This window comes from Uranotaenia lowii, chromosome 3 (genome assembly GCF_029784155.1).
Source record: "Uranotaenia lowii strain MFRU-FL chromosome 3, ASM2978415v1, whole genome shotgun sequence".
Lineage (NCBI taxonomy): Eukaryota > Metazoa > Arthropoda > Insecta > Diptera > Culicidae > Uranotaenia > Uranotaenia lowii.
The window spans coordinates 369,244,359-369,259,018 of record NC_073693.1 but is presented as its reverse complement, the minus strand read 5'-3'; the positions used below and the strand labels follow the sequence as shown (position 1 = coordinate 369,259,018).

Here is a 14,660-nt window from a genome sequence, read left to right as displayed (position 1 = left end):
AGGATGTCACCGACAAACGCTGGAATCTGGAACCCTGCGTGCTTCCGGTGTGAGAAAATTAGAATTTACTTCACGCCCGGCGGGTCGTATGCCAAATGCAGAAGCTTACACGGGAAGTGTATCCTCTTTTGGAAGTGGGACACACTCTCAACACGACCACTGGACTGGGCGGACTGGTGGGAGGTTTCATTCTCGGATGGTTCGGACAGATAGACTATTCCTGGAATATCCGTGTCCTAATGGGGTTTTTATGAGCTTCCACTTTCATAGGCATATTATTTAATATACTCAGTGTTACCGAGCATGGCATGACTCAATAATTACAGCCAATACCGCTTTGATTGGTGAACAATACATATAGACATATTCGAAGTGACAGTGCCCAGTTGACCTGCAGGGACGCACCCTATATTCAACACTATGTCTCTCAACCTAAGGTAAGTGTTTCTGTAATTGGTAGCAGATTTTTTTTTTAACTTTTTTCTCACTAGAGATGAATGCTTGTATGATTTTTTCCGGAAAATAGATGCTTTAAGGGAATGTCCCTAGGCCTTTCGAGAATTTTTTTAAATACAAAAAGAGAGATTGAAACGTTCGACCTCTTAGGGTCCCTTTGCCTTATTGATTGAATGCATCGCTATTTGCTCTATGGGTCACATATTTTCATGCCGCACCGATCGCCGTATCACGAATACCTATCCCACACACGGCAAAGCCACTGTAGAAATCGGTTCGTTTGTTTATGCAGTGCGGAAATACATTCAGCGTTGGCCTTTTTCTGTCCATCAAGCCACACATTGTACATATTTTACCAATTACCGCAATCGAATTTATAGAATATCGCCGCTTGCAAACATCCGACAGCTGGTTGGATTTTTCGAGGAACAGTGACGCTATGCTGTGACACAATATGGCCTTGACCAGGATGTGCTGATGCTGGGTACGAACGTAATCTAACTACCTTCTACATGCCTCGACTTAACAGAGCAGGGGTTCATATGTATATTTACTATCGTTGCCGGGTACAGTGACTGCTGGCTGGGAAAGCTAAATCAACACAAATCTCTGCCACGGTACGATGACTGAACCCAGTGGACATGGACATCCCATACGATACGCCTCACCACGGGGCTACCAATTGGTACATGCGAATTCACTCTCATTACATACATACATATGTGATGGATTTCAATTTTCTGGGACAAACATACACTGTATCAAAAAATTGTCCGTACAGCACGTACCTTGAAATTCAAACAATCAAAAAGTGCACTTTTTCAGTCAATAAAAATACTAAAATTACATCTTTCGCTGCAGAAACTAGTCCTTTTTGTAGATCAGTATTAAAAATGTTTATGAATTAAACCTTAAAAATAATCCAATTCATTTAGTATATAAAGTCCCAAAAACGACGTCAAAAAATTGTCCGTACACTGAGGCCTTTGTCAAATAATAGTCAAGTAAACAGTTATATGTCAGTCTGTCAAACGCAGAAATGTGAATTGAATCTCATCAAAGACAATTTCCAGTTGTCTGAGCGATAAATTCGGTAAAATGAACTTTATTTAGCATAAATCAGAAGATTTCAACAATTTGTGGATTCAATTAACAGGAAAATGTCTGCTCCTCACAAAAAAAAACCCGTTGACATCCGGAAACTGATTGTTGACCTGAAGAATGACGTTAAAAGCTTGTCCGAAATTTATTTATTTACTTGTCTTCGAATTACGCATAGAATTGTAAAACGGCCATGATCGTCGGTTCAGTATGTCCTTCAGAACTTTAAGAAGACTAACTCCCTGGAGACTAATCGTATAAGCTGATGGTTGGTTTGATCGTATTTTCGGGTGAGAACCAAACTATCATATTTATATTCCTGTAGACGCGTAATATGACTGATAAATCTATTTATTTTGCTCCGTGAATGAATTTCAAATTTCCGGTGCCATTTGCGCTGAAAGCATACCACACCATTACATGACCACCACCGTGCTTAACTGTCCGTCACAAATTTTTCGGATCCAATTCAGTATTTGGATTACTCTTACATTTCTGTCAGACCCAAAAATATTAAATTAGCTTTCGTCAGTGAATAAGACGTTCTGCCAGAACTCTTCCGGTTCCAGGACATACTTTTGAGCGTATTCCAGCCGCTTTTTCTTATTTTTAGCAGATTTAAACGGCTTCTTCAGAGCAACACGACTTCGGTATTTTTTCTCATGAAGTATGTTCCGTACCGTTTGAGGATTAACCTGTATGTTTTCAAAATTTTCCAAGCTGTCTGCTTGTTTCGGGGCACTGATTTTAGGATTCTGACTGATTTCCCTGACAATGATGCGATGGTGACGATCTGTAAACTTCAGTTTGCGGCCTCTTCCTGGAGTGGTCTCCAGGGAGTTAGTCTTCTTAAAGTTCTGAAGGACATACTGAACCGACGATCGTGGCCGATTTACTATACCTGCAATTTCGGACAAGCTTTTACCGTCATTCTTCAGCTCAGCAATCAGTTTCCGGATGTCAACGGGTATTTTTTGTGAGGAGCAGACTTTTTCTTGTTGATATTTGTGGATTTAAATTACAGAAAAATGTCTGCTTTTCACAAAAAAAATACCCGTTGACATCCGAAAACACGAAAATCTACTGATTTATGCTAGATAAAGTTCATTTTACCGAATTTATCGCTCAGACCATTGGAAATTGTCTTTGCTGAGATTCAACTCACGTTTCTGCGTTTGACAGACTGACATAAAACTGTTTTCTTGACTATTATTTGACAAAGGCCTCAGTGTACGGACAATTTTTTGACGTCGTTTTTGGGACTTTCTATACAAAATGAATTTGATTATTTTTAAGGTTTAATTCATAAACATTTTTAATACTGATCTACAAAAAGGACTAATTTCTGCAGCGAATGATGTAATTGAAGTATTTTTATTGAATGAAAAAGTGCACTTTTTGATTGTTTGGATTTCAAGGTACGTGCTGTACGGACAATTTTTTGATACAGTGTACATCGGGTCAGCAAAACTGAATGTGGGCAGCAGTGCCGGAGCAAGTGACTTGAAGTCAAGCTTGTACGAAGTTTTGATTAATATATCTAGTGATTATCCTGCCATCCAACTTTAGTATGGTTTAACATCTAAACTCGAAAGCATTTTTACGTAATGTTTAGGAGTAAAATGCCAAAAATACAACACAAATAGGAGATATTGTTGTAATTTTTAGATGACACAGATTTTTTTCAGACAAAAAATCTTTAATCTCTGTTTCAAAATTGTAAAAATAAATCGAAAAAACCCTACTTCAGAAAAGACGCTGTTAATTATCAACCAGGTTTTTTCAAAAAAATTTTACAATTTTTTTGTCGTGATCTCGAAAAAATTAAAAAAAAAACATCTATATGTGCAGCATACAGTTTTCAACTTTAGGTTACTTATGCAACAAGAGGATTATTTTGATGGGAACTATATTCTTCTATAATAATGGGACTATATTCTTCAAAATTAAACACAACAAATTCGGTAGCTAAAGGGTACTAAATTTATAAAATTTAGTCCAGTGGTTTCTGAGATATAGAATGCGCCGTATTTTGGCGTTTTCCGGCTAAGATTTTTCGGGGGTCCTTAATGTGTTAACAGTCTTTTTTCAATATTTTTTTCGACTTTTAAGACTAAACATACCGACATTTTGTATATACCTATTAATAGCGCCGGGGGTCAAATGATCCCTATCATTTTTTCCGCTAAAACTCTCTTGCTTCTCAACAGATTTTTACATAATTTATAGTTCTGGAACGCTTATAACGTGGCTCAAATATGATTCTCTCTAAGACAATATTCAGCTACAATAATTTATTTGAAAGTTATTAATTTATACAAAGTCTAAGAAAATAACATCCGAAAAAACAGCCTTCTGGGAAAGGCTGTAAATCAGTTATTGAGCGCACGAAAAAAAAATCGCTTATTGTTTGAAAAAGCTGAAGTTAGAAGCTATATGTTGCACATATGAAAATAATGTAAACCCCGTTTTTTAATTAACCAACTGCTAAACATAACTATATAAAAAACAAACAATCAACTATGAACATAGAAAACAAGAGAGTTTTAGCGAAAAAAGTGTTAGGAGCAGTGAATTAAAAATCGCCTTCGAGAAAATTATATTGATATTGTCCCTACTTAAACTTTTCATGACAAAATAAAACGTATCATTTTCGTTGTCGCTCGAAACGAATATGACAAATTTTGTTGCTCATGGATCCAGACATTATTTTTCTTTAACATTCGTTTGTTGCTATTGAAAACAATAAGGATAAGCGGTTCCGCAAATAACACATTAAAGCTATCGGATCGAAACTTGCAGCATATTGCAGAAAAGCTTTTGGCCTCCTCAATGTTATTGGATTGAAACTTGCGGCATATGAAATGAAAGCTCTTTGCCTCAAGAAAAAGAATACCACAGGAGAATAGAAATTTATCGGATCGAGACTTTCGGCATATGAGAAGAAAGCTCTTGGCCTCAAAATGAAAGGATTTCATAAGAGAATTGATTCGGGGATAAGGGAGCGTGGCCATAGCCAAACTTGTTAGTTCCGGAACGAAATATGTTAAAATTTTCGGATCGAGACTTGCGGAATATAAAAAAAGCCCTTGACCTCAACATGAAGGAAAATTTGGGGAGAGACATGATAATTATGATTTCGATCCGGAACTGGTAAGATCAGCCATTGTTAAGACACCTTGTCCCCGAATCGATCCTCCTATCGATTCCATTTATGTTGAATCTACACGCTTTTTTCTCATATGTCGCAAGTCTCGATCTGATAACTTTGAAGTGTTTCATTCCGAAACCGGCCAGATTGGCCATGGGCACGACCCCTTTTCTTCGAATCGATTTCCCTATGGAATCGATTATCCTATGGATTCCTTTCATGCCAAGGCCAAGAACTTTCTTCTCATATGCCGGAATACTCGATTTATTAACTTTGAAATATTTCGTTCCGGAACCGACCGGTTTTTCCAAAGCCACGAGCCAGTGTCCCCGAAATGCTTCCCCTATGAATTCCCTTCATCTTGAGGTCAAGAGCTTTTTTCTAATATGCGGCAAGTCTCGATCCGATAACTTTGGCATATTTCGTTTCGAAACCGGTCAGATTGTTCCGCGACCTAATGTCCCTTTCCTATTTTTTACATGGGTTCACTTATTGTTAAGCTAACAGCTCTTCTCAGATAGGTCTTAGGAGTTATAGGAGTTATAGTCATTTGAAGTTCAAAAAATGTCATTAACCCGTTCCGGTACATTTAGTGTTAACCCTTCATTTCATGATTTTTTTAATTTTTCCTTAAAAATCATTTTTAATAGTTGGAAATGATGAGTACATTCAGAAAAAAAATTAAAATAAAATACAATATTTCACTTTTTCCATACATTAATTGTTGCAAACTTGTTGCTTTATTAAACGAAGGGTTAATAACATAAAAAAAATATTGTGGAGGAATATGGCCTGAGAAAAAATAATACTGTTACTTTAAAAGGTTAACAAAACTTTAAATTTTGCAAAAATTGTTCGAGAAGCAATTCTAAGATATTGCATTTCAAATTCTCGGTTTCCAAAAAAATCCCAAATAAGGTAATTTTTAACAGTCTGTGTAACTTAAAAGTAGAGATGTTCCGAATAGTGGTATTCAGCGATCTTTTCAATTTTTTGGCCAAACGAGTATCCGGTCGAATATTTAAGAAAATAACAAAAGCGATTATAGGAATTTCCTTATATTCCTCCCATCTAAATGCCCCTAAAAAATCGGTTATTTTCAACCAGGTATGTAAAAACTTTGCCTGGTACCTACCTGGTAGGTAAACTTCATAAATTCAGCGCTCTATAAATTCTAACAAATCAAGTATATTAGAAGAAATACTCTTCCGTTTTGCACCGAAAACTCGTGCATTCTGTTATTTATTCATTACGCAATAAGTGATAGGGGGAACTTGTCTACTAACGGACACTTGAGCTTTTTTAGTAATAACTACAAAAATATATTTTTGTAAATATTGATTCTTCCACTGATTTGAAGCGTATCAATATTATGATCTGTAAACTTTATTAGGAAAAAAAAATTATACGTATTCATGAGGTAAGAAAATACATTTTATATTAGTTTTCATTAATTTCCAAAAGTGTTGTCTATGGCCGGACACTACGAATTACTTCACAAAACTTGTCATCAATGGCAAAAAAGTAGCAAAATGACTCAAATCACTTGCACAGGTCTAGTGAGTACGAGTTTTTGAATTCTGGACATTCTATGAAGCCTTCATAAAAGTTTTTTTGACAAACCTGAATGAAACATTTATTTCAAAGAACCTAGAGAAAAATTATCTAAATGTATCAAAATTCAAAGGTTATCAGAGGACCAAAATATTTGTCGTGTGATTAGTGTTACTAATAACTGAAACGACATCTATTTACTTGCCACTTCTAGGACGTTCATGAACAAATAGATTGGGTTCCATTGAAATCTTGGACAAAACATTTCGAAACATGTGCCAAGCAGTTCGAAATTGCTTATTTGACAACGAATTGGATGAAGATCGAAGTTGAGCAAGATATTTTCGAAATAGTATTTTGAAATAACGATGATTCCTATTCCTTAAGCTTACCACACTTTATACCGTACGTATCCGTGAGGCCGTGCAATTCTGTGCAACTTTTGAAAAATCAAGAAAAAACAGGCAAATATGAGTTGAATCTAAGCTTTTTTCTTAAACATACAAGAGAAAAGCGAAAGAAAATTACTTGGAATTTAAATTTTTCATCAAAGCACATCAAGACCGTTCTATTTGTTTTGTTTATTTATTTGTTTAAATACAGTAACGTAAGGATTAACTTTTTAATTTTCAACATTCGATTGTATGAATTCTATCTATTTTCATAACTTGATTACTTTTAACATAACTTTAACGACTGATCCAATATGTTAAAAATTATTTTTTTCAATTGCTTCGAACGTTTGATTTCTGCAGTCAGGCATATGTGTATGCAGAAATCTGGAATAAATGATAATCTATTAAGCAAAACTTGTCGTAATCCCAACACGATCTACAGTGAAAAATACAACTAAAATGTTTGACCGGAAACTCAAGATATCGGTAATTGTGTAGTTTATAAATAACCCAACATCATTTATAAAATGTAATAAATCTGTTATTGTATAAATTTTAAAAAGAAATATTCCGCATATTCGGCCCAATACTTAGGGGTACTTAGATCAACTATTCGTTGAGACGAATATTCGGCTTAACGGTTTTTGAGTGAGATTCGGCGCCGAATATACGGTACATCTCTACTTAGAAGCAATTTAACAGGAGAGGTTTTTTCACAGCCCTTCTACGGAAGGGTTTCAAATTTCCAAAAGTAAAGTAGGAGCATTCCAGAAATAGAGACTCTTTATCAAACTTGCCCATGCATTTTTCTAAGAAATCAACCCAGTTTATATTACGAAACGCTTAACATTTTCCCATACCTTGTAGAATCATGCATCTTACATTCTTACATACTTGAAAAGTTCATGGTACCCAACCTTTGCTATCTAAGATCTTGTTCAACGTCTTTGTATGGAAATGTTCGAAACTTTCCACGTCAGAAAGAAACTTAAATTCAAAACATTTCAAAGAATGTTCTGCTCATCTTCAAAGAGAAAAAGGCAATTCATTTTCTTCTCTACCCGGTTGACAAAAGAGGAGGGAAGTAAAGTCTGTCAACATCCATTAGTAAGAATCCATGTTTATGAGTGTTTTTTTCTTCTTCTTGTGTTCGACTAAGAGATAAACTGCCGTGCGATTCGTGATCTCTTTTATCACGTGTTTGACTTTGTTGTGCGTATGTATTTGAACCCGAAAAGGAAAAATAAAACAAGACGGAAAACACGTCAAGTCCCGGAAGCGTAGGCAAAAACCTCGGTAAACCACACCAAAAAGGACGTGTTTGGGAAGGCTGCTGGCAGGGTTCCGAAAATCAATCATAACAAACACTCAGGATGCGTTTCCTGTTGGAAACATTCTGATTGTATAATGGGATAGCGCCTCTCGCAACTGCTTCGCCTGGCTGGTATGCAATCTCGATCAGCGCTCCTATCAGCTATGCAAACCGAGTCGCATCATTCAGAATCATCGGTTTAGCAAACATCGCATATCGGAGATGAGGGAGATACAAACTGATCCATTCTGAATGTAGCTCACTCAGTATCTGCCTGAATTATATGAAATTCAAAATTATTTTTTGCAGGACGAAAAAAATCAAACAGTTGTGCGGGACACCATAAATTCTCAGCAGTATTAACGTGACGGACGACAGTTTAATAAGAGAACTTGTAAAAATTGAAAAACACGGCGAAAGTGAACATCTTTCCCTCACAAACACAACTACAATTTGATTTTGATCATAGTGATGTTAAAAAACGTTATAACCACAAATAAATTTATTCATTTGCTATGTATCAAATCAAACAAAATACGCTAATGATCGGCTTCATGTATCACTCACTCACTGCCTGATCCATTCACTCCTGATCGAAGACCAACATGATTCGCCATATGCATTGCGCATTGGTGAGATTCCAATTTGATGATGGTGCTGCACTGTTTTGACAGCAAGCATCGTGCGAGGTGATCTGTATTTTAGCGATGATTTGAACGATCGATGATCGGGTAGGTCCAGTAGCAATCAATAACGAAACCCGACCGCTGTACGTTCAGGTGCGAAGTGCAATCAGAAACATTCATTGAAAATGAGTGATATTCGGAACACTGGCTGCTGGTCCATGATGTGCCCCTGAGGTCACTTGCTGTTAACAGGTTGCCCTCGTCTCTGGCCCCAGCATCCCACGTCCGACGTTCGTTCTAGAGTATTTTGGTACGAGGTTTGGGTTGTGTTCACAAATTTATTTGTTGTTCTCACTCCATCCCGATACCATGGTGAGGGCGCATGATGAAAAAAGGCACCCACGGGGAATGAAGTAAAAGTAACGTCGAATTCGTTGGCCAACTCACAAGTTGTTTTTCATTCGAACAGATGTATAAAAAGTATACGTTTCATGGATTGAAATAAATCGATTCAACATAATTTCAGTTTTTTTTTGTGGAAAGTTGTGGAAAAATGTGAAAACTCAATATCGTAGATACTAAAATCTTAACGCTTTCGATTCATATGAACAGTTTCATAAAGCAGAATGCAAATTTCCCGGAAAGATCGTATCAATCAAATCTTTTTCAATTTTACTTAAGCAAATGAGTTAGGTTTATTATAAAACATCTTTTTCAAGGGCTTCTTGATTTTTAAGTCGGTTCCTGAAGACCACAAAAATTATAATCAATCATTTTTAGAAGCTTCGGGTTGCAGACATTTGGATAGCCTCAAAATAGAGTAATTTATAGAAATATTAAATTATGCTAGTTAGCTTTTGAAATAATTGCAGGGGGTGTACTCTGTCCCTACTCGCATAACTGTCCCATATGAATTTTCGTAATTTTCATCTAACCTGACAGTTCGTCATTTTGAACATAGGGCTTCATATAAATCAATAAAATAAGAGATTTTGTTCTAGAAATTTTGAAAAAAATATCAACTTGTGGCTGTCCCATATGAAATATACCCGCATAACAGTCCCATATGTGAAATATCACGGATTTGGTTACTCTTCAATGCTTCTTTCGGCGAAATAGTCTTTGATTTATTGCTTCGAATCATTTAAAAAGATTTAAACTCACTTGATGTCGAATTATGCACACTAGTTCTCGAAGGCAGGTCAGTAAGAAGGAAGGAATGTCTTCCTGAGCAAAAAACTAACAGATGCAATTAAAATCGTACAAAGATTCAACTTACAATGTAGAATTCACGATATTTTTCCAAAAGTGTGTTTCTTTTTCTGATAACTGCATTTAGAAATTCAAAAATGATCAAATTTAAGTTTTAGAAAGTAGCTTGGTTAGCAAAACATATTCTGTATGGGACTGTTATGCGAGTTGATTTGAAAAAGGTCTCAAATATGCTCGCATAACAGTCCCATAACGAATAAAATGGTGCTCCCGACGTTACCGATGGCCCAATTTCTAAAATTTCAGGTTTAACGATTTATTATGACAACCTAGAACATATTCCATCAAACGATTTTCGTTTATGCTGAAAGTAATGGTCATAATTGAAAAATATATTCCAAAACAGAAAAAGCTCATTTTCTCGCTTGCTTGTTTTTGCATATGGGACTGTTATGAAAGTAGGGGCAGTACTGGCAAGGTTAAAAAACAACGCCTTTAATATGCAAAAATAAATTTTTAAATTCATCAGACCGTTAACCAGCGAAGAAAAAAAAAAAATTCTGACCAGTTTTTTTATTTGAAACATGAAATATCTTTCTTATATTACAAGTTAGGTTCGTGTTTTGTTCACATAAATTGTAGTGTGGAAACCGAAGATCATCAGCGATTTTTGAATGAAACTTTTGTTTTCTCATACATTTTTAACTAGTTGCGTTTATTAAGGTCTGAATGGATAATATCCGAAATTTTCAGATTTTTTGGCTGTAAGAAATTCCAAACGAAATGGGGGTGTCAAAAACATTGTGATTTAAAAATTTTACATACAAAGCAGCGGTATTATGCTCATATTGCAGTAGACTAGTCGATTTAGGAACATTTTTGAATTTCTCAAACCCTGGGGTCTAAAAAGCTTCGTTAAAGTTCAAAACTCATTCATGATTTTTAGCAAAAATTTTAAGTAACATTTATGTACATGAGTAAATTTGAACTTGTATGTTTGTATGGGAAAATTGAATATTTTGTACTGAAAAATCAAAATCATTTTCATTCCTTCTGTGGAACCGAGCTTGCTTTATGGTTTTTGTGCCAGTGATGTCAATTGATTTTATTGTTTTTCAATGCCAAAAAAACATACCTTTATTTAACAGCTGATAACTTTATCGCCTAATATGATACGAAGTTACGGTCTTCGAAAAAGCTGTTCAACAAAAAATTTCCTTGAGGGATTTTATAAATTGGCACAAAAACCATAAGCAAGCTCGGTTCCACAAAAGAAAAAAAAAGATTTTGGCTTTTCAGTACAAAATGTTCAATTTTCCCATACAAACCAAATAGTTCAATAAAAAATTCTGCAAAAAATCATGGATGAGTTTCGAACCAAGACAAAGTTGTTTAGACCCCAGGGTTTGAGAAATTCAAAAATGATCCCAAATCGACTCAGTCTATTGTACAGTTCATTCAAAATCGAAGCAGTACCAACATAAATCTGAACAGCTTAACACACCGCGAACCAAAAACGAGATTTCTCGTTTTTTTTTTCACAAATGTGCTACATTCATAAGCATAACTCAAATGCTATAAATTTAATCATGAAACTTTATTCTACAAAATTTAACACAACACTTTCGGTAGATCAAAAATATCAAATTTGTAGAATTTGGACCAGATATTTCTGAGATATAGAATATCGAATATTGGTGTTTTCCGGCTCAAATTTCTACGCGGTTGTTAATGTGTTAAAAATGTATTCAGTTTCGTTTCGTCGAGACTACCCTAATTCATAATTTTTTATGGTCTACCAACAAAACGGCTTTTGGCTTTTTATTAAGATATTAATATCATAGTAATAAAGAGATTGCATTCAATTACACCTTTGGCAGCTTTATTGGAATGCTAGTTTATTTATGGCTTTTCTTTGCGAATCTATGAATGGCTTCAATATAAATCGATGAGTAGGGGGAGGGGAGCAAAATAATAAACTAAACAGCAACTCACCTGAACAAACTGCACTGTGAGGGCGGATTTGCCAACGCCTCCACTTCCGAGCACGACAATCTTGTATTCACGCATCGTGGCGATTCCCTATTTGGACTTTTGCTCTAGATTTGCGACACACCGGTTGTCTTCCCCTTGTTCCACTCAAATTCTTCACTGATTATCTGTCACCGGACGCTCTCTGGGCGAAGCTATTAATCTTTCGTCACTCCTACGCACCGGTGTAATTGTGGCACTTTTGTTCTGCAAGATTAATCTGCTAGATTTATTTCCGTTAGCTCCCCAAATTCTTCTCCCTGACTTCGGTCGCAACTGTTTTGGTACACTCTACTTTTGTTTTCCAATTTCGCCTGCTCTGAATATTGCTCATAAGTTTTCCACCAAACGACTCAGCTCCACAAAGCTTTTCCTGGTTGATAAAAAAAGATCGACACACATAATAAACATGAACTGATGCTGTCAGATGATTAGATATATTTCGGTAAATCACAAGTTTATTCTAATAACACGTGCACGGGAATTAACGTAATCTTCATTTTGTATTCACACATTTTCCACGACCTTAAAAATGGCGGTCAGTTATCTTTCCTTTGGGTCGATTATAAATACTACACATCCCGAAGAAAAAAAATTCAAACGCTGTACGCGATTCGATTGCGGAGGCGACTGCTGCCTGGACGACCTTGCTGCCATTCGCGCAGTTCGTTTGTCGCCGGGCGTTGGACGTTCCTAGATGACAGCAGCAGCAGCAGGATGGATGAATGAAGGTACAGAGCAAGCTTGTGTAGTGGCAAAATTCTATATTGTGAGATTATACAGCCGAGATGAGAGAGAGGAAAATTCCAATACCGGTGGCTTGGTCCGGCTGCAACAGATGATGGCCATGTGGGAAGCAATTGCCGTCACTGACTGACTGACGATTCAAATCCGATATCATCAGTACGAATCGCAAACTGACTGAATGCCCTTATGGTGCCGTCGTACTGCCGCTATGCTTGCCGGATAGCATTTTATCAAGCATAACAGCGTGACTGATGGGATATGAATGCTGCTGGCTGGCTCATGGAACCAATACACACTCGGGAAAAGGCGAGACGCGACGACTATGCCGGTGATTCATCGTTAGACTATGACGGTTTAATGATGAGACAAGTCGTTTGAAATGCATTAAGGGCATTGCTTCCTGAACTTGTCTATCGATAAAACTACTGCCCAGTTGCTCATTTTTTTAACTTTAAGATTTCTGCAGGACTACCATATGTCGATGGAATTCGATCGATATGGGCAATAAAAAAAAATTGAGCCATATGTTCGAGTTTCGTTCGTCAAATTCAATTTTCACTGTGACCTGAACGGTAACCTGAATTAACGAAAAAGATAATACTCTTACCGCTATTTTTGGTTATCATTTGTCAGTAATTTTGAGAGCTTTCATAAAACTTCGATCTGAACAAAACCACTCATGTAACGAAAGTCATTGTGCTGTAGTACCTATAAATTAATTATGCTCAATCAATAGTCTTTATTTCAATTGTAGGAGGATAAACCTCCAAAATCATCATCCTGAAGAACTATTTATTTTCAACAAATATTCATATTAAGTTTATAATAAAAATTCAAAAGGTATTAGCAAATAAAACTAACTTTGAAATATATATGAAAAAGCAAATATTCAAAAGATTACTTCCTGTGTAGCTAAAGTTAGCGTGACGGTCATCTCTAAACTCGACACCCTTTCCGATTACTGATGAACGGACTTGGCCGGTTTGAATCCACCACGATTAGTCAGCTCATCCAACAGCCCGTTACACCTGAACAGAATTCCTAATAGTTTTGATTAGCTTTTCGTTTTCCTCACACATTTCTAATACAATCCGAAGCACACCGTATCCAATTTCAATCCAAATTTCATACCCGGTCGTTTCAGGAAACGAAAAATCGCGACTCGTTTTGCCAAACGACACACCACACGTACCAGCCAGAAAGGTAGATGATGGTGGTGTGCTTCACAGCGATTGGACCTGTTCTTTCCGGTTGGTAGATTCACTTCAGGGCGCAGATATCGGCATCTCGAATGCGATGTCTGTCTTTCTATCTCTCTACCGCACACCCACGATACGACATCCAACGCTAAGCGGAATCCCTGTGCTCTTGCAAGGGGTCGTTTTGCGAATTCGCGAGTATTTACTGTGGTGCGTTATTGTATTGCCAATCGAATTCATTTGCACGGTTGAAAATGATGCGAGCAGTTTTCCACGTGTGGCCCCCGCTAGTCAATAGATTATAAAGCGAAATGAGAGAGTCTGTGGAAAGTGTATAATTGATTCATAATAATTTCGCTCGATTTCGGCAGGTTATCCCGAGCTGTTGGGTCAGGTGTGGATAATTGGATTTCGCACAACACAAACTTTGTGATGGAAACGGTCCATTGTTGTGAATATTGAATTACTATTTGGCTCGCGTTGATTCGATTAAACTATTTGAGCATGTGAATCGAAAAGGTTTTGGTACTATGTTGTATCATGTTGTCAAGATTTACAGTCACTTTTCACGTTTTGAAACAACCGGGGTTTGGTTGCAAATCGTAACGGTCGATAGTCTGATAATGGACTACCATCGAACCCCGGTTGTATCGGAAAGCGATGATAACAAACTGAGAAGGCAATCCATCGATATAAATATCCGTCTGAGCTCAAGGGAGCTAATCTGATCACATACCATAATGTATTCGAGTTTGTCTTATAGAATTTTGTTGTAGGTACCAGGAGCTATCGTCGCGAAATTTAGTAAGAAACATTAGCAAATTTTTGTTCTCTCCTCCACTGGAAACGGTCGTATGCTTTAAAGAATCTTCATTT

General features: G+C 36.6%; 2 protein-coding genes across 13 annotated transcripts in view; both read right to left on the bottom strand.

Moving 5' to 3' along the window:
- The window catches only part of LOC129754380 (uncharacterized protein CG43867-like), a 691,811-nt gene that overhangs the window by 397,611 nt on the left and 279,540 nt on the right, over positions 1 to 14,660 (bottom strand). The gene's annotated exons all lie outside the window — the stretch shown is intronic.
- Positions 1 to 14,660, bottom strand: part of LOC129754391 (ras-related protein Rap1) — a 44,259-nt gene that overhangs the window by 27,235 nt on the left and 2,364 nt on the right. For both annotated transcript variants that reach the window (XM_055750443.1, XM_055750445.1), the window contains exon 2: positions 11,803 to 12,211. In XM_055750443.1, the coding sequence (XP_055606418.1) occupies positions 11,803 to 11,877 (75 nt within the window). In that variant the 5' untranslated portion in view covers positions 11,878 to 12,211. The remainder of the gene's footprint in view (positions 1 to 11,802; positions 12,212 to 14,660) is intronic.